The sequence below is a fragment of the Scomber japonicus genome, chromosome 8 (genome assembly GCF_027409825.1).
Source record: "Scomber japonicus isolate fScoJap1 chromosome 8, fScoJap1.pri, whole genome shotgun sequence".
Classification (NCBI taxonomy): Eukaryota; Metazoa; Chordata; class Actinopteri; order Scombriformes; family Scombridae; genus Scomber; species Scomber japonicus.
The window spans coordinates 21,938,819-21,965,660 of record NC_070585.1 but is presented as its reverse complement, the minus strand read 5'-3'; the positions used below and the strand labels follow the sequence as shown (position 1 = coordinate 21,965,660).

At 42.0% G+C, this 26,842-nt stretch overlaps 2 protein-coding genes across 2 annotated transcripts in view; one reads left to right on the top strand and one right to left on the bottom strand.

Moving 5' to 3' along the window:
• Positions 1 to 495: 495 nt before the first annotated feature.
• Positions 496 to 3,960, top strand: shisa3 (shisa family member 3). Its single transcript, XM_053323888.1, has 2 exons — positions 496 to 1,159; positions 2,702 to 3,960. Exons 1-2 carry the CDS (start codon positions 889 to 891, stop codon positions 3,310 to 3,312), a joined length of 882 nt encoding a protein of 293 aa, XP_053179863.1. The 5' UTR covers positions 496 to 888; the 3' UTR covers positions 3,313 to 3,960.
• A 3,061-nt stretch (positions 3,961 to 7,021) lies between these two features.
• The window catches only part of atp8a1 (ATPase phospholipid transporting 8A1), a 106,846-nt gene continuing 87,025 nt past the window's right edge, over positions 7,022 to 26,842 (bottom strand). Inside the window, exons 34-37 of the mRNA XM_053324146.1 lie at positions 20,371 to 20,459; positions 19,892 to 19,984; positions 10,589 to 10,680; positions 7,022 to 8,126 (exon numbers count right to left, since the gene is read on the bottom strand). Of these exons, the coding sequence (XP_053180121.1) occupies positions 8,029 to 8,126; positions 10,589 to 10,680; positions 19,892 to 19,984; positions 20,371 to 20,459 (372 nt within the window). The 3' untranslated portion in view covers positions 7,022 to 8,028. The remainder of the gene's footprint in view (positions 8,127 to 10,588; positions 10,681 to 19,891; positions 19,985 to 20,370; positions 20,460 to 26,842) is intronic.

Below are 26,842 nucleotides of genomic sequence, written 5' to 3'. Positions count from 1 at the left end.
TTCACAGAATTAGGCTGTTTGTAAAGTTTCCTAACATGAGCTAACATTACCTCTTGAGAATTCAACTTTTTATAAGAGGGAAATTCTGTTGTGAGTTGAGTGTTACTTGAGATGTGAGTTTGGCACGTTGTTGTTTTTTGTTTTTCTTCTGAATTTGCCCCCCAAGAGACAGTGCTTCATGTTTTTACATGAGAGACATTTGCTTTGAGAAGTCTCAAAATAAGAAATATTTCAGCAGAGGGACAAACTGAAGCTGATTTTTTATTCACGAGTCGATGAATGTTGCACTATGGGTATTCCGCCATGCAGAATTAAGGTAATTTATGCACGTTATTGGGGCACCTTCGCGGCTTTGGGAGTCATTTGCATCACTGTAGCTCCGCGTCCAACGTGAATGCGCACGTCTGGTCAATGGGGGTTACGTGCGCGCGTACAAAGCTCCAGTCACAAAAGCAACACATCTCCAGTGAGGTGGGCACACAACTTCTGCACGGACATCAACACACGGTCAGAAGAGCGACTCGATGAAGAGGCAGAGGAGAGAGAAATCCGGAGCAGATTGTGTGACTGCGGGCTGCTGAACACTCACATGTTTGGATCAGAAGAAAACTCGCTAATAACAGTTTGAAAAGTGACGTAAAGACTTCATTTATTTCGGTAAATCCGGAGAAGATTCAATTAAGGATTTTTTTCACTTTGGGTTTTGGCTGTTTTTTTTGGCTCAGAGCGGTTTGGATTTTTGGAAAGATGACATAACTTCACATCTTCAACATCTTCCCTGTAGTAAATCAATCTCAATGAAGAGTCTCTAACTCGGACTGACAATCGGTGGCCCGGAGCTGCAGCACACAGGACTCAGGGAACCGTGAACCGCAGGGGCTTGCCGGGATGGTGCGCCTGCTGAACTGCCTACTGCTGGGGTATCTGACCTGGAATCTGCGGATATCGGACGCACAGGGGGAGTATTGCCACGGCTGGCTGGACTCTAATGGGAATTATCATGAGGGCTTCCAGTGTCCGGAGGACTTTGACACCACAGATGCGACCGTGTGCTGCGGATCCTGCTCGCTGCGTTACTGCTGCGCGGCCGTTGACGCACGGCTGGATCAGGGCAGCTGCACCAACGACCGGGAGATGGACAACACCGAGTTTGCAGCGCGTAAGTTTCACTTCAGAAAGTCTCCTCAAGTCTTTTGCTAAGTGCACAGTTTAAGCAAAACTTCACATGAAAGGCCAGTCAAGCTCAAAGTTGAATTAGGCTGTGAAAAACGCTAAAACAACTAAATTATTCACGTTTATGTAATTAAAATAAGGTACAGTAAAATACACACATTTGGTGGGATTTGTGTCATATATACTGTAGCCTATGTAGCCTGGCTGATCTTTAGGGAACTTAAGCGGGGAGGTCAGAGGTCAGCTGAACAACATCTAGGCTATAAAATCCAGCAGGTTGTGTTTCAGTGGTTTGCTCAAAAACACTTCAGCAGTTGAAGGAGAGAGTCTGCAACCTCTAAACGCCCTGAGGTCTATAAACTGATGACAACTAAAACATCATATCTACTGAAGATTTTGGACAAACTGTACAAACAGAAAACTTTTTTTTTGTGGGACAACAAAGATTTACATTTGTGTTACATCACAACATGACAATGGAAGAATATTAATGTTATTATGTTACTCATGTATTTTGTGTTTTTAAAAAGTTGCAGGAATGTGAGGATCTAAAGCAGTAAATGAGCCTCAGAAATATTCTCAGAGTTCTCCTTTTTTGGTTGACACAAATTTAATATATTTTGAATTACTGCTGTTTAAAAAAAATATTTCTTTCCAACATCCAAAGCATCCAGTTTCCAGCACCTGCTTTTCTCTCAACTCCTGCAGCTTCATTTGACCTGAGTTCACTCCAGATTGTTATCAAGTTTTAAAAAAAGTTGAAGATTTCTTGGACGAAGTAGCCACTTAAAAAATGTTGTGTGAAATAAATTCAGAACTTATCAGTAAAAAAGAGACGGATCATATTTTCCAGATAGTGTCTTCACACAACTGGACCCACTGTGCTGCCAAATATAAAGCTCATTCATTTTGACCTGCTCACTCATTTCCAAACTGAAGTAATCACAACATCATCAGAGAGCAGGCCATTTCTTTGGCTTCTTAGAAGGCGTCCAAGTGTTACCTTAACCCACTGTCGGTTGTGAAATATTAACAATAGGCCACTTTAACCCAGAGGTTTTATCAGTTTTCTTTCAATTTCCCGAATGGATAGCTAGAGGCCTTTAACTGAACTGACTGTGTGCTCACAATTTCCTATTTTATTTTCTCTCAAAATAAACATTGATGATTTCCTCCCAGAGCGCAAAGGCTCCATGAATCGTAATCTGAGCTGTTTGTGTTTTCCAGCAAGAATGTGTCTCTGTTAATAACGCCATGAGGGATTTAAAAGAAACTATACATGATCCAATAATGTTTACGATCACAGTTTTAGCCTCCATAGAGAGAAGTGTAGCTCCAAGTTTTAATTGCCAAAGATAGAAGATAGTTTGGATTTGTGCTGATTTGTGATTCATTTCATTTAATAATTTTCTCTCTAAAGAGCAATAAAAACAGACATGTAGACATTTTAATTAAGTTTAGCTCACTGTCTCATGAAGATGCTTCCTCACTATTGATCCTGACCTGCCTGTGTCTCCTCTGCCCACAGAGCCCGTCTACGTGCCCTTCCTGATGGTGGGCAGCATCTTCATCGCCTTCGTGGTGGTTGGCTCCCTGGTGGCCGTCTACTGCTGCACCTGCCTGCGGCCCAAGCAGCCGACCCAGCAGCCCATTCGTTTCTCCCTGCGCAGCTGCCAGGGCGAGACCATCCCCATGATCCTCACCACCGCTCCCCCGAGCCTCCGTGCCCCGTCGCGGCAGTCCAGCACAGCCACCACCAGCTCAAGTTCTGCTGGAGGCGGCAGCTCTATGCGGAGGTTTTCTCTGGGAGGTCAGGGGCAGCAGCAGCACGGTTGCCTGGTGTCTGCCACCATCTCCTCGTCAGCCTCCACCCCCACCCAGACCCCTCAGACTCTGCCTCCACCTCCACCTCCCCCATACACATCCCCGCCAGCAGCCATGACAGGAGGCATGCAGCATCCTATGCCCTCCAGCCACACCCACACCCACACCCACACCCAGCTGCAGCTCCACCAGCCCTCGATGGCCTCTCACCCCTCGCAGGGTGCCGGGTTCCTCCTCCCGCAGCAGTACTTCTTCCCCCTGCAACCCGATGCCTTCACAGCGGCCAAGGGCTTCGCTGACTTCGGGCAGAGCTGACAGGGCCCCCAGTGGGGGAAATACAGGGATTACAAGATTTAGAGATGGCGGGATGTCTGTATGGACACTGCAACACAGCTGTTGGTGTTTGGGTGGAAGGCCTGGTCTGGCTGAAAGGACACAGAGCGAACAACAGGAGGAAGGGGGATAAAGCACAACAAAGCTGTTGTGGTTCAGTGATGTGGCCTGAGGCGTTTCCCCCACTGCAACACAGCAGTTCAACAAACTTGTCAGGGGCAGTAACAGTTTTGAATCTTATGCACTTTTCATCATATTGTAAACAGAATTATCTGGACTATATTTTATTTTTTTATACATGCTGTTTTATTAAGGCGGCAAATTGACAGTAGAGACTAAAATCTTGCCAATTTATTACAGACTTCCCTTAAAAACAAAAATAGGCAGATAGGTCTGTTACTGTGCATTACTGTGTATTATGATATTATTAGAGATAGATGTTGGAATCCAGGGAATGATGTTTTTTGACAATCGCAAGGCCCTCTAACAGACAGGAGGCCCTGGTTTACAAAGGACATTGTATTTTGGAGGATATGTGGACTTTGAGATGTTGTACAGGCATTTTACCCAGAGCAGGGTTGTCATAACGATTACCTAATTTACAGCAAATAAAACTTTGTTCCACAGTACACATGCAAAATCTGATGCATAATTTTTTGTCACTTACACACAAAAAAGCGTTTGTCCTGACAGGAGCTTCATCATCATCATCATCTTCGCTCAGACAAAAGCGAAACCGGAGCGGCACAGCAGCTCCCTACCTGTCGCTCACTCTTGCGCCAGACTTCCCAGCAGGAATGCAGCGCTGAGATCAGTCATTGTCAGTGTTCAATGAGCATGGCATGGTCACAGTGTTAAAAACAATCCGCCACAGAAATAGAGGTTTAGGTTGCACCAACAGGTATGGCAAAATCTTGACAAAGACTGTTCTGTTTCCCCCGGTTATCTGACTGTGAAATAGACCTGGCAACCAGCGTCTCCTGGAACCAGCAAACTGCTTAGCCTGAGGATGTTTTCCGCTACAATCAGGGCTAAAAAGTCTGTGCGTTACTATATCGCTTCACTTATCACTAAATTTAACTTCCACCATCAGGATTTGACAGATTGGTGTGTAAACATTGTCAGCTCTTATTTAGAAGAAGCATCTGACAGTTTGGACTTCTGTATCACATTCCCCTCGCTGCTTATAGAAACAAAATACCAGTTGTTAAACAATTTCATTCTTTCATGACATTTCCTTAATCTTTCAGAGAGCTGTGTCTTTGCCAGGCCTTTAAAAAGAGTTTCCAATTTCTTTTCCAGGTTATCCTCAAAGGTAGAGGATGAATTCATTGCTCTTCACAGTGAAGGCTGCTGGTGTATTTTATCACGAGTTTCATTATTATTCACATTTTACTTCTTTTCTTGGTCCTGAACCTGGGAAAACTCTCTTTTTACAATAAATTATGAGAGGAAATTATAAATATTTTTTTTGTATTAATTGACTTTTTTCCCCTCTCAATTCACTCAATTATTCACTCGATCTGTAAAATGTCAGAAAATAGTGATGAGTCCATTGCAAACTCCAAAAGCACGTGTTGTCTTAAAATATGTTGTTTTATACAAACATTATAAAATAGAGAAAAGCAGCAAATCCTCACATTGAAAAGGTAAATGGATTAAGTTATTTTGTGTTTTTCTTAATAAATGACTTAAACAATTAATACATTATTAAAATGTGTAGTTTCTGATAAGTTTTCCATTGATTTACTTTTTGGTGAATCATTTCAGACCTTGATTTATGTATTGATATATTATCAGGTTGTTAAATGAAACTGAACCTCATGAATATTAACTTTAAGTTTGACATCAGTCATTTTTAATGAATTCATCAATAGAGTTTTGTCTATTTGGGATCATAGTTAGTCCCCATACTTACATACATGGAGGGTTAGCTTAATGCCTTCATCGTAACAAATAAGGACTCTTTTTAAGTCATTTGTTTGTCCCGCATGCAGACATATGTTTTTCCTGCCCTTTCCTGTTTAGGTTCACAGCATGTCCTGTTTGTCACTACACAGGCACAAGATCACACAGTGATTACAAATCTGCAAATACACAGAAGAATTAGCAAAGATGTTCACATTGTTCCTCCATGATTGTAAAGTTTATTTCAGTAGTCCTTCATGGCAGTAAAAGACAACACTTATAATTCTGCAGTCCCAACATGCAAAACAATCATTGAACAAAATGACAGAAAAGAAACAAATATTAAAAAAACAAACAGAAAAATTAAAGTTAAAGGTGCATCATTTTTCTTCTGTAAAGTGATCAACACTTGAGGGAGAATCAAAGTAGTACAGTTAACACTTCAGAGAAGTTTTGTGTTATCCATTCATGCAGCCCACGACTTTCACAAACAACAACGTGTTTTTATTTTTTCTGGAAAAAAGAAAGCAACAGTCCAAGCCTTCCACGACGACGACATCCACATTCAGCGGTTTGAAAAATTTTAACAAGATGACAACCAATTAAGTTTCAACAATTAAGACCAGCGTAGAAAAAATAACAAGAAGATTAAATTATAAACCCTCACTGAGCTGAGAAACACAGAAGAGCTGTCCCGTAAAGCAACAAGTTACAAACATGTACACTCAGAGAGATCATTAACAGAAATACCAGATATCCACTACTGGAAAGGTACATCGAGTGCATTGTGCAACATCTCCTGTTGAAGCAAGCTGAGCATCAGAAACTCCCACAGTCGAGGCAGAGAGTTTGAACACACACACATACAGACACACACACACGCACAATCGCACTTCATACACACAAAACAATCATACTTCCCCCATACCGGCCATGCATCAGCACAAAGTAGTACACCATAGTTATACCTGGAGTCGTGCAGACGGACAACTGGAGCAAGCACCACCCACCCACACCCACACCCACTCACACCCACTCACACTCACACACATTCTTTCAAACACAATATAAGAAACACACCAGGAGACGCCAGTAAACTCCTAGTCCCACGTAAAGGACACAGACATGCAATGCATACATAGAAGTTATCCACAGTAGAGTTGACACACATACACACACTCATTCACTCACACACAGCACATGCACATGCAGGCAATACACAAACACGCACACTCACACACACTGTCAGAAATCTGATCTCCCATAGGGAGAAGAAAGCAACCACACAGACATTAAGTAGTCAAATATAAATAAATCAAGCCATAACAATATTAATATTATAATAACAAGACATTTAAGAAAGCTCCTCATTCGATCTAATCTATCCTGCCAGTTTATCAGAGGAAGAGAAACAAAGAGTTACAGACAGTTCATTACAAAGCCGGTCAATGCAAAATTCATACATCTCCAATATAAAAATACAAATCCACAAAATAACTATAGAGACAAAGTAGTTTTGATACTGTGGTGGAGTTTCCTGGCTAATAATTCTTTCTCCCTTAAGCTAATGGCACTTATGTTAGAAGGATAAAATCTCCATTTTAAGGGAAACACTATCACCACTGTCAGCTTCAACAAAGACCATCAGAGAGCCTCCCGTTTAACTCTGCAGGAACAAATCTCGGTCTGTGCCAAACAGCACTGTAATTTTCACATTGTACGAGTGCAATACTGTGGCAGGGTTGTGTGTGTGTGGGGGGGGCTGGGGGGGAGGGTGGGACAGTGATGTGTCTCCAGTATGTGTGTGTGAAGCACTGCTCTAAGCTAGCTGGCTAAAACTACTCTTGGCTATCTTTTACTTCTAAGAGGGAAAAGTTCTACATAGGCACCGTTGTGATTGTTGAGACAGGAGTGAAGTGTGGAATGCAATTATCTGTCAAGAGCAATACTTCTGCTGTATAAATGGTGGAAACCGGACTACGGTGTGTTGCAGGAGGCAACAGTTAAAAAAAAGAAAAGAAACAGAAATAAAACCAGGCACAATATCTACATACTTTAATAACGAAACTATAAAAAGTAATAAAGAAAAAGAAAAAAAAGGTGTATTTTAAAAGAGGATGAAGGCATGAGCAAATGTAAGGCCTTACACAAGAGATGCTTCCTTAAGTGCAAAAAGCAAATTAAATTACAAATGTCTGCTCTGAAGCGGTCCGTTTGATGTTGGAATACACTCAGGAGTGTGATTGCATTTGGTTTGAGGTTTCTGTCCGAATTCACGAGTATTTGGAAGATTGTATACGCGACTGCTCTTTGGCAATCTGACACAAGTTCAAATATTCAAATAAAACGAATCATCATTCAGTGTTTAACTTTCACAAGTGTTTAGGAGTTTGATTTCAATTTACTATAATGATTTTAGACTTTTTTTTGGCTCAGTGCTGGAAACTGTTTTTCCATAAATCAAAAGAAAGGAGACATTTTGCTCCAACAAACAGTGAAACAGTGAAGAGCTTCAGACCACAGACTGCTAAGAAAGCACAGTGCTCATCATGTCTGCTGGACACACAACTACAGCTGATAGTGAACACTATTTGTTTTGCTCCTTGTTTTTTTCCCCCCTTTTTCAAAGATTACACAATGTCACTCTCCTCTATTCGTTTCATATTCATGTCCTAAAATCCCCTCAGTGCTGGAGGCACACGCTCGCATCATGGCTTCTCTTCAAATATCGCCATGAGAAACGGTTGCTGTGGCTCCGGATTGGCCGGCCAGGAAGGAGAAGGCCGGTGCTCACCACTCGTTGGTCCTCTGTTTGGTGGTGTCGTACGCTCTGATAACCTCAGACTGTGACACCACTCCGTTCTCATCTTGAGAAAAGGCGTAGCCATCTGCCGAACCGGATAAAAGGAGTTAAAACTGATATAAAGCAGATGAGTGATTCATTTAATAAAAAATTAATCAAAAACTTAAATCAACACACTGAAAAGAACTGAATTAAAAACAAACAATGAACAAAAAGAATACTTAAAACCAATTGTTCAATAGTTTTCGGAAATGCACTTTTTTGCTTTCTTTTGCTGAGAGTTATATGAGAACATCTGGACGGCTTTCATGTCTGGACACTAAATATGAAGTATGATATGACTGATATAAATATATCATATCTTGTTTATTTAATTGGGGGGTTGTGTGCAAGACTGTATTTATTGTGCTTTGGCATTGTGACTTCTTACAGTCTCCACTGGTTGCGACTAATGGCTCTCAGCTAGGAAATAGCCGCACACTTAAGCCCCGGCAAAACAACAAAAGGACACTTTTACACTTGAATTTTTCTATGCATTAAATAAACAAGATATAACGTGAATTAGTGACCTTTAAATGGTGTTTGTAAGAAAATGTTATTACCTTTGGACGGTGCAGGCTAGCTGTTTCCGCCTGTTTCCAGTCTGTATGCTAAGCTAAGCTAACAAGCTGCTGGCTGTTGCTTCATATTTTGCATACATACACAAAAGTGGTAATGATCTTCTCATCTAACTCTTGGCAACAAAGTATTTCTCAAAATGTTGAACAATTCCTTTTAAATAAATCATGTAATCAAAATAACAATAAACAATAATAATAACAACACACAAAAGAAGTTATAAATAAATAATCACAGTTGCACCATAAGTTTTATCTGTAGTCTAACACCATCCTTTTTATCTACCCTAATACCCTAAACTTTTCTACAGGTTTCCTCTCTGACCTTTGACCCCTGAACTCACCTTCAGGTGTCAAATGACTCGGTCAGTACCTCGAGGGCAGCGGGCAAGTTCAAAGGACCCCGCTGAGACGAGTGCATTGTGGGGGAATAACAGCGCAACATTTCATCATTTCATCGTTATCTGGCTCTACTGAACTCAACTCAGGACAAACCAGGCACACGAGGGGAAGGACAGGAAGTCAATGACGGAAAAGAACAGGAAGAGAGGCGCTACAGGAGCTATCAGGGAGCTACAGGGGGGGCTGGAACCTTTACGGGTGAGGTTTGAATAATGAAATAAAAAAATAGGTATCACACAACAACAACGGTCTCATCCCCACCTATGAGACAAACAAAAAAACTGATCAGACAAAGGACAGAACAGAACTGAGAAAAACAAACAGAAACCAAACCAAACCCATGCTTAGAGTATCAAAGGAAAGTTTTTTTTATATGCCAGTGTGACACCTGAATTTTGGTACTGATACGAACACGACTGCTAATCAAAAGTTAATCTTAAGCCCCATTCGAAGAGGATTTATTTCTCCTGGGGGCCTGCACTGGTCAGTGATTTTAATCCTGATAAGATTACATACATACATACATTTTTCACCATCCCAATAACAATTACACCTCCAATTACCCACCGTTCTTTAGCTAAGTGACACTTCAGCTAAGTGATATCTCTTGAGTTTTTAATAAACAGAGCTGTCACTTGCAAGCTCATCAAATGTGTTACTGTAACATTTCAGGTGATTCTGTCTTTGCAGATTAACCTTTGAATAGCTCAACTGATTTGCTGTGTAGATAAGCTTTCTTACTGTAAAAGCAGCTTAGTTCACATTTCCAACTATCTGGGTTAATAATTCCATTACAACTATATATGACCAGAAAATATTCCTAACACTAAAAATAGCACTAATCCTGTCAGTGAGCCAGCTAATCTAATTTGCCGGTGGCGATAAAACCAACTTTTAATATGAGGAGGGAACGTGTTATCAATCCTGTCCAAATAGGGCTTCAGATATTTTAGTGTTTATTGTTGTCCCTACATAACCATAAAAAAATCTACGAAAAAATAAAATAAAATACAATAGAAAAATAACAAAAATGTGACTTAAATAAATTAATCAAAGAATAATTATACAGGACTACGATTCTGACAAAAGCTTCACCGTAAACTTTCGCACTCAGGGAACTGTTGGGCTGTTTACATACAAGATCTGGTTAACGCAGAGTATTACTTGAGAGCAGCGGGATGAGCAGAGCGTTACTGTCTCCCAGGACGAAGGCCGAGCCACACCGGAGACATAGTATGTGTCAGAGGAAGAATAATGACGCTCGCTCTGCTCCCCCTGACCAACTGAAGATTTGAAAGCAGATAAATCTAACGTCTTTTTTGTCTTTGGGGTAAAATTTAACGGTGTGATCCCTCTGCCTTGAGGCATGTTTAGACAGAAAGCAAGTTAGGATGAAGAGAGGAGAGAGAGAGAGAGAGAGAGAGAGAGAGAGAGAGAGAGAGAGAGAGACAGAGACAGAGAGACAGAGAGAGAGAGAGAGAGAGAGAGAGAGAAAAAAAGAAGAAGAAAGAAATCTGGTGTAACTTACGGAGCAGGTTCTGCTGCATGGAGTCAGACCGGTACAGACTGACTGTGCTCTTCTTGAAGACGTTCTTCAGGAGCTGGGCCCTCTCCGTCAAACTACACACACACACACACACACACACACACACACACACACACACACACACACACACACACAGTCAGTGTGTTAGCAGCATGCTGAGCACCACAGGCAGATTTAATGACCCATACATCAAGCCTGTGTCCAAGCACCTCCAGAGTAGATGGACCTGCCAACTCCACTACCTTGTAGCGGTTTAAGCAGATTTAATTCTTCAACCCCACAAAGGATACATGTTAAAACCATGACCCCAGAAAAGAAATGTTCCACAACACATTTTATATAGATATGCAACACAAAAGGAACACAAAATGAATACTTAAATAATGCCAACCACACCACCATTTGAATTTCCACAAAAATAATATTAGAGCACACAAGCAAAACAAAACTCTTCACAACTCAGTCCTGGTCCAAACAAAAGAATAATGGTACCGGGTGCTCCGTTCCGGGTTTTTCCGGTTATCAGTCCAGTTCAGTTCAAACAGTTCAGTTTATAAAGCAAAATAATCCACCTCGGGTTTTCCCGGAATCCCAAACGAAAATCAAAATAAGGAAGTAGCTCTGTTTAGCACAGTCCAGCCATCCCCAAAAACCCAGTCAAAACAAAAAAAATATATAAACGGAAAAAACACACTTGGTCACCCGGCTTCCGCCGACTCACGGTTTCGGAGTAAGTGGGGAAAGTGGAGAGTGATGTCCGGAGGTCTTTGGACGGCGGTGGCTCGGTGGTTTCCTGAGGAGAGGAGAGGACGCGGTATCCAAACCGTACGAGGGCAACCAAAGTGGACGCGAACACACACGCGGACTGCAACACGCGCTGTTTGCCAGAGGTAGGCTGCGGACATGGACGACATGAAGAGCACGTCTCTGCTGCTGCTCACTCATCTGTAACTCCCGCCATACAGACTTAAGTCTCCCGACATGAAAACCGCGCGAGGCTGGACTGTGAGGGAGTGGTATTAATGGGGCTAAACCACTGGCTGACTGGCCTGGTGGGGTGTGTAAGTGAGTAAAAAAAACAATATGGGCAATCACATAACATAACATAATCAAGGTTTTTTTTAAGATGATACTTAAAAACTTTGCATAATCAGGAATATAACACAGAAGGCAAAGAAATACAAAACGTACAGATCATCATTAAACCATTTTGTGGGAGTGATCGCCACACTCTTCCCCCCTTGAGAGAAAAAAAAAAAAAACAACAAAAACAAAAAGAAACAAAACAAAATACAGCCTCCAAAATAGAGCTATATTAAAGGTTTTTTTTTTTTTATAGGTCTATTAGCCTTTTATCCTCCTCCTCTGACTCAGACTCTCTCAAAACTTTGTTTTGTATCCTCACTTTCTCAGGGGGACCGGATGTTGACCCAGCAGGGTTGGCTGGAAAACCAAGAAAATCCTCGTCGATGGATTCTTCCTCAAATATTTCCCTCACCCGCTGTTTTTGCTGCTCTTCCACTTGCTGAGCAGTGGGGTAACAAGGTTTGAGGCGGGAAATATGTACAATTCTCCGGTCTCCTCCACTCTCCTCCAGCACTACTTCATAATTTACAGGTCCAACTTGCTGAAGGACACGGTAGGGGCCCTGCCACTTGGGAGCAAGCTTCGCAGTAAAGGCTTTTTCCGCCTTGGAAAGAGGATGGGCTCGCAACCAGACTCTTGCCTTTTCTGCCAAAATCATCTCCCTGCGATGCTTATCATAATTTCTCTTCTGTCGCTTACGGGCCAGAGAGAGGTTCCTGGAAACAAAAGCCTTCAGGTCATCAAGCTGAGTGATGTTTTTATAGACGGACGAGTCGGGTAGGGTATTTCTGGGCTGCAGCACGACATCCAGCGGTCCCCGGAGTGGTCGTTGCAGGTTGAGTTCAGCCGGTGTGACTCCTGTGGACTCCTGAACAGCAGAGTTCAAGGCAAACCTGAACTCATGGAGATGTTTGTCCCAGTTTTTGTGTCTGGAGCCCACATAAGAGGCCATCATAGTTTTTAAGGTCCGATTAACTCGCTCGGTTAAATTTGTCTGTGGATGGTAGGCAGAGGTGAGTTTGTGTGACACATTCCATGTTTCACAGGTAGTCTGGAAGACGGAGGAGACAAACTGAGAGCCTCGGTCTGAAAGAATGTAATCCGGTATTCCCCATCTGGTGAAAATCTCCTGGATGAGAATGCGTGAGATGGATTCAGCAGTGGCGTTCCTCAAAGGAAAGAGCTCCACCCATCTGGTGTAGTAATCCACAAAAACTAGTAGGTACACGTTTCTGCTTGAACTCCTGGGGAATGGACCCATCAAATCCATGCCCAACATTTCCCAGGGACGGCATACCACTGTTTGTTGCAGTTTTCCAGCGGGTTTGCGGCTTTCAGGTTTGTACAGTTGGCAGACTTGGCAATTGGTTACATGTGTTTTTACATCCCAGCTCATTTTTGGCCAGTAAACCAGATTCTGCATCCTCCGGTAGGTTTTGTATCTACCCAGGTGGCCAGCAAGGGGGTCTTCGTGGAATGACGTGAGCAAGTGTGAACGCAGGCTCTCAGGTATGTAAATTTGGTACATGGTTTTGTACTCTAATTTCACAACCCGGTAGATCAGATCCTCTAAGATGGTGTAGAGGGTTTGGCCATTCACTTGATTCTCGCCCTTTTCTAAGATGTTTTGATAGAGTGTCTGGCATTCAGGGTCCTTTTTCTGGGCATTCCACACCTCTTGGACAGTGATGGACATGTCTTCTGGCAACTCCGGTGTGGCAGACACCATGGTGGCACAGAGAGGCTGGTGAGTAGAGTCAGATCCATCACATGGAGCTCTAGATAAGGCATCCGGAACGGTATTGTATTTGCCTTTTCTGTATTCCACAGTGAAGGTGAACTCTTGGAGCCTGAGAGCCCACCGGATCAGACGGGTACTGGGTTTAGTGGTTTTGAACACCCACAGGAGCGAAGAGTGATCCGTAACCACCGTAAAGAGGCGTCCCTCCAGATAGACTCTCCACTTCTCCACAGCCCAAACTACAGCCAGACACTCCAGCTCCGTAGTGGAGTAGTTTCTCTCAGCTGGGTTAAGGCTGCGGCTACCATAAGCCAGAATTTCCTCGGTCCCATGGTCTGTGCGTTGGACAATCACTGCACCCAGCCCTACCTCACTGGCATCCGTATACACCAGAAATGGTAAATCAAAGTTTGGATGTCCCAGGATAGGAGGATTCGTTAGGTGCTCTTTGAGAGTATCAAAGGCGGTTTGACATTTGGGGGACCAGCAGAACTTGACCCCCTTCCTCTTCAGGGCATTGAGGGGCTCAGCGATTTGGGAGAAACTTGGCACAAACCGATGGTACCACCCCGCCATTCCCAGGAACCGCTCCAGAGATTTTCTGTTGGTAGGCACTGGGAAGTTCTGGACAGCCTGGGTTTTCTCTTGCTCCACCTGAACCCCCTGTGATGACACAACATGGCCAAGGAATGTCAGAGAGGTACGGAAGAACTTACTTTTCTTCACATTAACAGTGAGGCCTGCCTGCCTGAGCTTGTCCATGATGGCTTGGACATCCCTGAAATGCTGTTGCCAGGAGTCGGAGTAAATGATTATATCATCCAGGTACACGAAACAATTTTCTCCCTTAAGCTCGCCTAAGACCGTGTCCATGAGCCGTTGGAAGGTGGCTGGTGCATTTTTCAGGCCAAAGGGCATTACCTTGAACTGAAACAGTCCATATGGACAGATGAAAGCGGTCATGGCTCGGGATTTTGGATCCATCTCTACTTGCCAGTATCCACTGTTGAGATCCAAAGCTGTGAATACTGTGGCTCCAGCAAGAGACTCGAGGATTTCCTGGATGGTAGGGAGGGGATAGGCATCAGTGAGAGTTCTGGCATTGGGTTTTCTGTAATCCACACAGAACCTAGGCTTTCCAACTTTCCTAGGGACGATCACCACTGGAGAAGCCCATGGGGAGGATGAAGGTTCTATAACTTCATTGGACAACATTTCATCCAGAAGCTCCTTTAACACCTTCTGTTTTGGTGGAGAGAGACGGTAAGGCTTCTGCTTTATTGGCACATCCTCCGTCATAAATACTTGATGCCTAAGCAGTCTCGTGCGTCCGACTTTGGTGGTGCAAACATGGCTATTACAATGCAGCATCTCCATAAGTCTCTCTCTCTCTTCCCCTTTCAGGTGTGAGCCTTGAACTGCCATCTCAAAAAGATCTGACATGTCCGGTAAGGGAGGTTGTAAAATCTCCGGGGCATTTGCCAGGAAGAGAGCAACATGGTTGCCAGGCCCCTCCCCCTCTGGTGTGCTGGGGTGATAGTCCTGAAAAAAGTACCTCCCGGTCTCTCCACGAAACCAGTAAGCGCCACCTGCTACATCAATGTGCATCCCACTGAAAAATGCAAAATCCAGTCCAAGTACCACAGAGAATGCAAGTGCCTGAGGAGACAGCACAACCATAGGTATTAACCATGTCTTTCCGTGCAGGCAGATCTCCACATCTGACGATCCAAGAGGATGCTCCTGTTTCCCATTCGCCAAGTACAAGGGGACGCCTGACCATGGGGTAAGTCTGGATGCAGGTGGTTTGATGCTCATCCACAGGTTTTCATTTAACAATGTGTATGAAGATCCTGTGTCTAGAATGGCTGTCCCTTCCCAGGAGCCGATGGTGAGAGGCACCTTTAACTGCTGTGGTAGCGGACTACCGAAAGTGGGAGCAGCACCGTGCCTATAGGCAGGCGTGAAGGACAGAAAGGGGTTTTCGGATGGTGATTGTTCCACTGATGGACCAAGAGCACTCACAGATGCATGCGTCATCCCTCCGGACCCTGATTGCTGATGTTGATTTTGTGCCCAGGCCGGAGGTTTGTTCCTTTTCTGATGACTGAAAGTAGGACATGCATAAGGAGGATGGCTGCCTTTACAACGCCAACAAATCACCTGAGAGGAGGTGCTGGGTCGTGCTGTGGTTACAGACTGTGGTGGTGGAGAGGGTGTCTGTGTTGAATCCCCTTTTTCCTTCAGCTTGTTCCCCTGCTTCTTCCTCAGGTCATATTGTGTCTGGCTCAGTTTGTCCTTCTCCAGCTGCTGCCCCAATCTGACCAATTCCTCCACCGTTTCCACCCTGCCTCGCAGTTGGCTGGCCATACGGGGATTGATGTTCCTAAGGATGAGTTTGATGACAGCCTCCTCTGTAATGTCAGGCCTCCAGCGACAGCATAATGACCGATACAAATAAGAAAAGTCTCTTATGCTCTCATCCTCTCCTTGAACCCGTGTCCGCACTCTTTCTGCCAGCTCATCCTCATAGTCCTCAGACAGGAAAGCAGAAAGGAACTGAGACTGGAAGTCTTTCCATGAATGGGTAGTTACACGAGTCACATCCCACCAATCCCTTGCAGTACCATATAACACATTCCTAAAAGTCACCATCAACTCCCCATCAGACAGTGGATTGAGGGACAAGAAATCCTTACACCTGTCCAAGTATAACAGTGGGTCAGGGCTGTCCTCCATCCTGCCAAAGGTAGGAAACTGTAGTTTCAGAGGACATTTCCCCATGAAACGGCGGTTCAGATCCCCTGAGATGGGAGAGTCATCTGGCGAGCATGGAAGAACTTCTGACACTCCTACATGCATCGTCGATTGCAGCCGATGCCTCTGGGGAAGTGTTGCCTGATCACCACCAGGACTAGTCTGAACCGAGGCATCAGCCAGTGCTGACACACGGAGACTTTGCGTCCTCATAGTGGACATCTCACCCATCATCCCCTCCAAACGTTGGGAGCACTTCCCGACCTCCGACTGTAGGTGTGTAATATTTTGTACCACAGGGCTTAGGGTTTCCTTCATTGCTTTTAATAGGTCTGTATGGTGATTTTGTAAGCGCCAGTTCAATGTAGCTGAGTATTGATCGCGTACATAATTGAACTGTTTGTCCATAGCCAACCTCAATTCCAGCAGTTGCTCATCATAGTATGCAGTAAGATTTTTCGTTAAATCACCTAGAGCAAGCTTGAGTTCCTCCTTATGGCTGCTTTGTGTTTTTGAAAGGGACTGGAATCCTTCCTGGATGTGCCCATGCAAAGATTCCTGGGCCAAGTTCCTAAGCCCTGACCCAGTGGTGGCCTCCAATGAAGCAGCACCACCTTGAGGCAAAGCAAGCAAAGGCAGGGACAAGTTGGAGTCCCCACACAAATCCATGTCCAATAGAGAGTGACTTGTCATTGGTGAGCCTGAGATCGGTAGCGGGTCCTTTAATACTCCCCTGTCTAATAATACAGACCCTTCTGTTTCAGGTCCTGTTTTGTGACCCTCAGAGGGAAAGTCCAAGATGTCCTCCAGAGCTGAAGCCATCCTTAGTACAGAGATGTACCCACAGCCCGCAACCAGTACTGGCTATTTGCAGTCTTTTTAGTTTGTCTCCACGCAATAAAACACTTTGTATTTCCCCAAACACAGTTCTGTGTTTGTTCAGTCCTTAATGTCCACCACAATTTGTTGTTGGAGTATTTGATTTTTTTTTTTTTTTTTTTTTACTTAATTAATTAATTAATTTATTTTTTTAGTTAGTATTTCAAGGTTCCTTTAACATTGGGCGCCATTTATTTATGTAGCGGTTTAAGCAGATTTAATTCTTCAACCCCACAAAGGATACATGTTAAAACCATGACCCCAGAAAAGAAATGTTCCACAACACATTTTATATAGATATGCAACACAAAAGGAACACAAAATGAATACTTAAATAATGCCAACCACACCACCATTTGAATTTCCACAAAAATAATATTAGAGCACACAAGCAAAACAAAACTCTTCACAACTCAGTCCTGGTCCAAACAAAAGAATAATGGTACCGGGTGCTCCGTTCCGGGTTTTTCCGGTTATCAGTCCAGTTCAGTTCAAACAGTTCAGTTTATAAAGCAAAATAATCCACCTCGGGTTTTCCCGGAATCCCAAACGAAAATCAAAATAAGGAAGTAGCTCTGTTTAGCACAGTCCAGCCATCCCCAAAAACCCAGTCAAAACAAAAAAAATATATAAACGGAAAAAACACACTTGGTCACCCGGCTTCCGCCGACTCACGGTTTCGGAGTAAGTGGGGAAAGTGGAGAGTGATGTCCGGAGGTCTTTGGACGGCGGTGGCTCGGTGGTTTCCTGAGGAGAGGAGAGGACGCGGTATCCAAACCGTACGAGGGCAACCAAAGTGGACGCGAACACACACGCGGACTGCAACACGCGCTGTTTGCCAGAGGTAGGCTGCGGACATGGACGACATGAAGAGCACGTCTCTGCTGCTGCTCACTCATCTGTAACTCCCGCCATACAGACTTAAGTCTCCCGACATGAAAACCGCGCGAGGCTGGACTGTGAGGGAGTGGTATTAATGGGGCTAAACCACTGGCTGACTGGCCTGGTGGGGTGTGTAAGTGAGTAAAAAAAACAATATGGGCAATCACATAACATAACATAATCAAGGTTTTTTTTAAGATGATACTTAAAAACTTTGCATAATCAGGAATATAACACAGAAGGCAAAGAAATACAAAACGTACAGATCATCATTAAACCATTTTGTGGGAGTGATCGCCACAACCTGCTGGTACAAACACCATGTAGGGAGACAAAACTCTGGAGATGCAGGCTAAGAACAAAGTGTGCGTGTGAGAGCATGTGTGCGTGTGAAATATCTGAAACAGCATGTTGGCCAGCAGGAATGTGTATAAAGCTAACAAATGTGTGTACTGTGGATGCTCATACCTACATGATTTGTTTTATTTGTTTCACACACATAAGAGAAAACACATGAAAGAAACATAAAAAGAACGTGTGAGGATGTTTTGGAAACCTGTAAAAGGTAAAAACCACACCCAAATTACATGAACAAGGTAAAATACAAACATACAAAAAAAATACTAGACCTTGTGTGCATAAATGTGTCCTCCTATATGCATATATGCAAAATGATCCACGTATCTGCGTTTGTATCTTTACACGTGGTTGTTTCTGTAGGTGTGAGTAAGCGTGTGAGTGAGCGTGTGTGTGTGTTCGTGTGCCAGGAGCAGGCAGCCTTGCAGCCCACTGAGTCCGGGACAGTGGCCAGGCAGGGAGATCACTTTCAGCCAGCAGGAGATCTCACACTGATCTGCTCCATGCTAATACCTGCTACAGGCCTCAGACCCCAGAGAGCCGGCATACCTGCTTCAACTGATACATTTTTAAAATATATATGGCTTTAATATAGGGGGACTCTAAAATAAGACATTCAGCATGTTGAGGGGGGAAAAGGGACACCTACTCTTATGACATGATTACTGATATTACAGTCAAACTCCTGCAATTTAGCAGCAATTTTGAGATTTCTCTCCTCCACATAGTGATATTGTTGGCAGTGTAACTATGTGTATTTGTGAAATTTGGGGCTTATAGGTAATTCTTCTTCCAAGTTTCTTTGAGGAATTTGGTTAAAAAATGCCTCATATTGCAAAAAGAAAGAATAACGGCATGCAGGAGGTGCAAGATGATAAATTATACTGAGAGACACTATAAATTTGTCAACTGTGTGAGATTTCACTGTAAAGTTTCTACTGAGGTATCTATCACTGTAATATCTCTGCTTGTGTTAGACCAGTGCTGCAAATCAATGAGATGGACTGCTTTACTGCAGTATTGGATTTATTAAATTGATGAAGTACTGTGATTTGTCGGGTATTTCATCTGCTGAAGTAGCAAAAAAAAAAAAACAATCTTGTTGGCTTTCTTAGTTTCAAAATTGATTTCACAGAAAATGAACTATAACAGCACGTATAATATCATGTATATTGACTTTACAATAGATTTTTTTCTATTTTTAGCCACTCAAAACGTGGAGAACAGAATAAATTGTGGCATGAAGCAAAGTGTGTCTGTGTTTATTTTCCTGTGGGACGCACAGTTGTAAGTTTTAACTTCATGAAAATGAGGCCAAATGTTCCGACAAGCCAAGTGGTGATTCATGCCAAAAACTGATACAAAGTAGCAAATTATAGCAAACAGGGACCAAATAGACCAAAACCGATATTTTATAGAAAAGTAAGATTTAATTTCCAAGCCACAACTTATCATTTACCGTATGAGTTCATTTCCATAGGGATAATGAACTTTGTAAGACTTGGTTTTTAATCAAACACAATTTGCTCTGTAAATCTAAAATGATTGCACACAAACTGAGGTGAAGTAGTGTGTTGTTGTACCTCTTTCCATGCACCACTGCTCCAGGGTCTTTGGATAAAGCCTCCAGCTCCTGCACTTCATCCACCAGGGTCTTGAAACACACCTTCTTCACTCTGCAAATTAAACAAATTATATATTTAAAAAAAAATCATCATCTTAACAGATGGCCATTGACAGATGTTAAAAATGATGTAAGTTGTATAGTGTGATATTAAAATCCACCAACAGTGAATTCAAACAGCTTTTGAATACATCAGAAAACTGATGGAGCTTTGCAAATGAATCCTGACACCTCGGGTCTGCTGTGGGCTGATGTCAAACAGACACAGGACAGAAACAAACATTTCCCACGGAGCATTCACAGAGTGGAAACACTAGACTTTCTTGGAAGTCCGAACAAAAAAAATTGAAAGGAATTTCTCCAGCAGATAGGAGAGATTCTGGAGGAATTTCCTGTATTGGAGTGATGATTAGCGAGGGGAGCTGAGAGAAGACTCACACTTTGTAGGCAACGTCAAAGACCAGCGAGGTGATGGGGATGAAGACCAGACCTGTCCAGAAGACCCCTGAACTGAACATCATCTCTGCCTAAAACACACACAGACACACACACATACATATTGACTTATTTTCAGGTCACTGAGGACAATGTAGAGTTCAACAACTGATCACATTAAAAAAGAGCTCTTAAAAGGAAGAAACACCTGGTAAAGAACAACCTTAATAATCTTCTTTAGTGCCAAATAATAGAAAACATGCATGACAAAAGCAGACCAAAACAAACAGGTATATTATGGAAATAGAGAGGCATTTGGCCCAAATAACCTGCTCAATGTGGGTTAATCCAGCATGACTAAATGACACCATGTTTTTGTTTGGACCCCTTCACTTCTCTGCCCTTCAGGGCGGAGGAAGTACCTGTGAAGTATTTAGACAGTGATATCTCTTTCACAGGAAAACAGCTTGACGGTGTGCTGTGCTGAGAGCTCCTGTCAATACATCACAGAGGACAGAAGACCAAGATCTGAAGTGCTTTTAATGATATGTTACTCATTGTAAGAGGGTGTCGATGCAGTGCGACACCTGTAGATTAAGTCTTTAAGCTTCATATTTAGAGGATTCATTTCAAAAGGTTCACGTTTGAAGAGGATTTTCACATTAGGTGAACCACAGATACACTACAGTTTTTTTACAGTTTCTGTCAGTACCTTCACGTAAGATACAGGAAGCTTGAAGAGAGAGAGGGAAGTTCATAGATTTGAATTTGAGGATTCTTGTTGGCTAAATTATGAAACTGTGGTTCAGCCTTTTGTTCACTGTTGCAATGTAAAACTCTTGAATATTGTATATTTTACAAGATTATTAGAGCTGAAATGATAAATGTATGTATTTATTTGTTGTTCAACACAAAAATAAGTTGGCAACAGTTGATCAATGAATTGTTTAGGTCATTTTTCAAGAAATATCAAATATCCTCTAGTTTAAGCTTCTCAAATTCTTTGTCTTATGTGAAAATAAACTGAATTTCTATCTCAATTTGGAAAATGTTGGTTGAAGAAAATGACAAGCAGATCAATCAACAATTCAACAATATGTGCTTGTTGCTGCCATCAAGATTATTGCTTAATGTTTGAAATGCAAAGTTACAGTAAGAAAACAAATGGAATCAAAATCTCTGCTCACTTCACTACTCTGCAATCATTACTGTAGGGAGAAGTTTGACAGCTCAACTCCAGGCAGCTCAACTCCAAAATAAGAATTTATTATGGTACGATTGTTAAAAGTGTTCATGACCTTTTTTTCTCTTTCAGTCTGCAACATATCATTAATGTCTGCCAAGTTGACTTAAAGTTCACAGACAGAGATGATTTCCATTGCTGTCACATAATTCCCCACAATTATAAACAATGAGTTAATGTTGTATTTTCAACACAGCCTGTGACAAACGTTGACATCCAGTTTATGAGCAAAATAAATCTACAAATGAGACAGCTGTGATCCTCGCTTGAGACTCATTTATCATGCTGGAACAAAAACACATTTGGATGTGATCCAATTCGTCAGGCATCTCGAGAAAACAGCTTCTTCTCCGTTGGAAAAATACCATTCATTAGTAGCTCAGTCACGGCCGCCGGTAATGACTTTAAATAAAACAACAAAGTGATGTTCGTGTCAGGAGGTTGTTTTGGGTCTAGAGTGGCGGGGAAACAGTGGAGGTGAAAACTTTCAGCTTTCTGTGTGACGACGATGTTTGCTTTGGCCCGATGCATTGAAACTATCTGTCATTACATGTCAAAGTGCAAAACTCACTCTTCCTGCATTGTAATGTGCCAGTTGTTTAAACTGCTGGGGCCCATCGACAGTGTCCTTCCTGTAATGTGACACAGGCAGGACCCTTAGGATGCACGCACACACAAATCAGTGTCAAAACTATCAAAGTGTTCAGGTTTTCTCAAATTAGCTAATCTGTTCGCCATTACCTGCAAATTGACTTTGATGTCTGACAAAACACTGGGGGAACAGGAAATCCCAAATGACAGGAAATCAAAATGGCTTTTTCCTTTAGTTTGCGATGGGATGCGAATGAATGGAGCTTTTCTAAGTCACCCAGAGGCTGAGGATGTATGAGACGAGGGAAAATTGCATCGAAGCACGGGATATTTTCACATCAATTTTGAAATTATGCAGGTCTGGTGGAAACATTTACTGTTTTTGTGTGTTGTAAGTCAGTTTAATTATTTTAGTTTTCATCCAGTGTATCATGCATTTTAATGGAGGCGTTTAAGCTGTCTGAGAGTCTTTTGAAAATAAACCAGGGATGTATACTCAGCATATTAAATCAAAGTCATGAGAGCTTGAAAAACAAACCATCTTAGTCTTTTACAAGTTCAATCTATGAACAATATTTTTGTACTAAACGTCCATACATAACTCAGAGCCACAATGTACAAACATGTATGTACAATACTTAACACATTTCTTTATCGTTAAATCAAATAACTCTGATGATAACATTTGGTACATGTCTGTGAAAACTCTAAAACCATAAGACACTAACAAATTAAATGTTTACCTAAATCAACCACATAAGTTTTATGTTCAATATTAGTCTTCCAATTTGGCGTCTCAAAATGAGCTGACCAATTACAATCAACAACTGTTTGTCTTCAGGCATCTGGACACACTCCATTACTATGAGCGGGGCCAGCAGTGTTGGTGGATGCTAGCGATGTCTCATACCAGGGGGCCCCTGGGAGCTGGCCGGGGTGAGAGAGGTCTAGGGAGCGGGGCTGTATTTTTAGGACAAACTAATAAACTTGTCTGGCTGGACAGACAGTAGTGTCCGCTGGCATGGAGTGGTGTGTTTTGACAAGCCACGGACCCCCCCAATGCGACACACACACAAACATAGACTAGACAGACAGAAGCAATGATACATGCACAGAAAATGCCTTCCAACTTGTACATGATGCTTCAAAATTTATGTTTCTTAGTATTTCCGCTCATTTCCTAAGGAATAATAATTTGTGCATGTCATGGTGCTGAAAAGGTCAGAGACGTGGGTTTCTGAGGCTTCCCAATATCTTAATGATTAAGGCAAATAGCATATAACTACAATATGTCCTGTTGGATTCCAGCCAGACCTCCATCACCTTTCTTATACCTACACTGTCAAACTATTACACAAAGGAAACATGCCAAAAGATAATCCTAAAAAAACAAAAGAGAGAGAGACATTATTTTTAAAACATTGTCATGTTTCTGTATGTAAAAAATCCTTGGGTCTGTGAATGGTGCTATATAAATAAAACTTATTATTATTATGATTAGCATATGAAAACTTGAGCTATGGTCAAAAACGAGTTTTGTGAGGTCACAGTGACTTTGTCCTTTGACTACTGAAATCGAATCAGTTCATCCTTGTTTCGAAGTGAATGTTTGAAGAAATTCCCTCAAGGTGTTCCTGAGATATCTAATTCACACGTATGGGATGGATGGGCATACAGAAAAACCCAAGGACATAATGGGCCAAGTCACAGTTGCTGCTGATGCTATATTAAATGATATAATGAAACTTTGGTAAAATATGTGGAAGGATGTCAAGAGAACCGGACCTATGAAGCCAAAGTGTTTTATGCTTCATTTCAAAAAGGAGCTGATCAAGGGAATCTGGCACCTGGCTGATCAGGCCTGAAAAAGGCCACAGGAGTTTGAATTATGTTAATGTATGTCATTGTAATGTTAAATGTGAGAAGAGGTAATCCACTACTTCACTCTTCACCTCACATGCCTACAGTTGCTGTGAACTCAGCAAAAAAGACCAAAAAAACAACTTCATAACGCTTTACCAGCTGTGTGACATTCAGATATGCTAATATTCAGACACGAGCTGCTTGAGTGCACAGAACTTCTTTGTGCAACACTCAAATACAGTCTCATACAGCACTTTGGTCTGCATCTGTCCATGTTCGTGTTCCAGTAGACTGAATTGGGCTGACTTAACCAGACAACAAAGTACACGTCGACTTCAAGGAGAGGCGGGAAATTGAAAGTGAAAGTATACATTTGGCAAAATGTGGCTTAAATCTTCAACAGCTTCTGCTTTGAATAAAAAGTCTGCGCATTAAAAGCTTGTAGATGATGAATAGACCCTTAAAGTGAGCATGAAGAGGTGGCTCACTTAAACCAATAGAAAAGACCAAAAAGACAATCTCTAGGACAACACAAATCTACTAATTCACAAAATGTCATCTGCAGAGACAAATCAGCCATTAACCACCCCAAAAGAGGTCAACTTGGAAAACAAACAACTTTCTCAGTTGGGGCCTTCTTCCACTCCACGCTCTCTGTGTGTCGCCTAACAAAGACAGCGAGACGTCTACTAGAAAAACAGAGAAAAAATAAAAAACTTTACATAAACACTTCTAAAGCGGCAGTCTCACGGCCACCAACTGTGTCCATGTGATTTACAATGAGTGTGGAGCAGACTGAAACTGTTCTTCTCACTCATACTGTACACCATGGTCTGTTATTGTACTGTAGTTCATGTGTGATGTGGTGAATTATTAACTCAGGGAGAAACAACAGATCTGGGTACAATAGTTCAACAAAACCTCTCTCTGATTCTCATGAGTCTTGAAGAAGAGCCATAAGAGTTCCCATAATACTACACAGAGACAAAGTCAACACCAGCAGTGCACCAGTGACGAAACTATAATTGAATTTAAAAGTAGAATTATCAAAAAATATTTCAGATCTCTGTGGAGCAGGGTTTGATTCAGTCCAAACCAGAAGAGTTTCCCAAGTCTTAAAAGAAGATTAGTCACAGGTCTCAGCAATCACACAAACACAGAAATGTACAAAAATGCCAGCAGACATCACACCACATCTGTTTTTCAGGTTTTCTTTTGTCTTACTGATGTGAATCAGTGTGAATGTGTTGCTGAGAAAAATAGTTCTCCATATAAGATGCAAAAGTGTCAAAAATGTGGTATTATATCCAAATTGACTATATTATGAAACACAGCAAAAATTGATTCATCTGTGTCAGTTTCTTCTACCATGCAAGATCAAATCTTGCATGTTGTAACACAATAATTCATCACTTTAATCATCGCCCTCTCAAGTACGTTGCAAACAACAATAATCCCACTACAGATAACTAAATGTTCACTTTAACTGATTAATGCACACACAAGTTTCAAGTCTCTATAAATTCATCCCATGTTGAAGTGAGTCAGCGCTAGTGTGAGGCCTGGTGGGGTAAAATAAATGCATAAACCCCAAGCGGTGCAACAGTTTACAGCCTGGTATAAAAAGCAATTTTGGTCTTCTTAGCTATCACGGGCAAGTTGCTACCATGGCAACACTGTTGGTTTGGTAACATTTTGGTGGCCTAAACAAGTCTTATTCAGCTTTTGGCTGTACTAAAAGAACCTCTAAGGATTTGGACGTTCAGTTTTTCCAGTAAATACATTTTGAGTAAATGGTTTTAAGCCTGTTTTCCACCAGTGAAAATTAGCATTAGCATTATTACAGTTAATCATAGACTGTAAATGCACCGTGCTAACCACACTAGCAGTTAGCATTAGGCTCAGCTCCATACTCTCATCCAAATAAGGTTCCAAACTCCAAACATCCAAACTCATGCTTCAATATGGGACTTCACAATCCAGTGGGTAACATCATGTTGACTACATCCATTTGTTTTTTTACGTTCTATGATAAATACACCAAAAACAAAAAAAACCCAAATCATAGTAATTGTCTTAATGGAGAACTATAATGATGCAATAAAATGATGTTACATCAGCTTTTAAAAAATATATGGCTTCATGAGTTTGAATTATAGAAACTAGGAAGTGACTGGACACATGGGGAAAAGACACTGATAATTTATGCAGAATACAGACAGTCCCAAGGTCATTCTAGTTCTGTGTGACTTAAAATACGGATGCTAATAAAACCTCTTGTACTGGATCAGTTAAAGAGGAGAACATTATAGATGCTCTTTGATAAGTGAAGAAAGAAGGGATTTATTTCAAAAGAATACTCATAATGATTGGTATTCCAGTTTTTCAATCTGTCCTTCAAAATGAACCATTCTCAAAACTACCTGTAGGGAAAATTAAGATTCATATTTTTTTCTGTTTCTCTAAAAATGTTTTCATTCCTTGTTTTGATCTCATCAATATTTCATAGACTGGCACAGACAGCCCTGGGTGTATTCCTGGCATGCTACACATCAACAAACCTCCTGGAAAAATTATTTCTCTCTGAGAAAATGTTGCTTATCACTGAACAGAAGAGTCTGATGCAACTGGCCGAGTGTAAAATCCAGGTGCTGATGACAAGTACTTGAGCCTGAGTGAGACTGAGGTGCTCCTCTGCAGCTCGCAGCAGAAACTGGAAAATAGCAAAGGTGTGTATGAAAAGTGAGGAGAGAGAGGGATAAACTGTACCAGAGACTG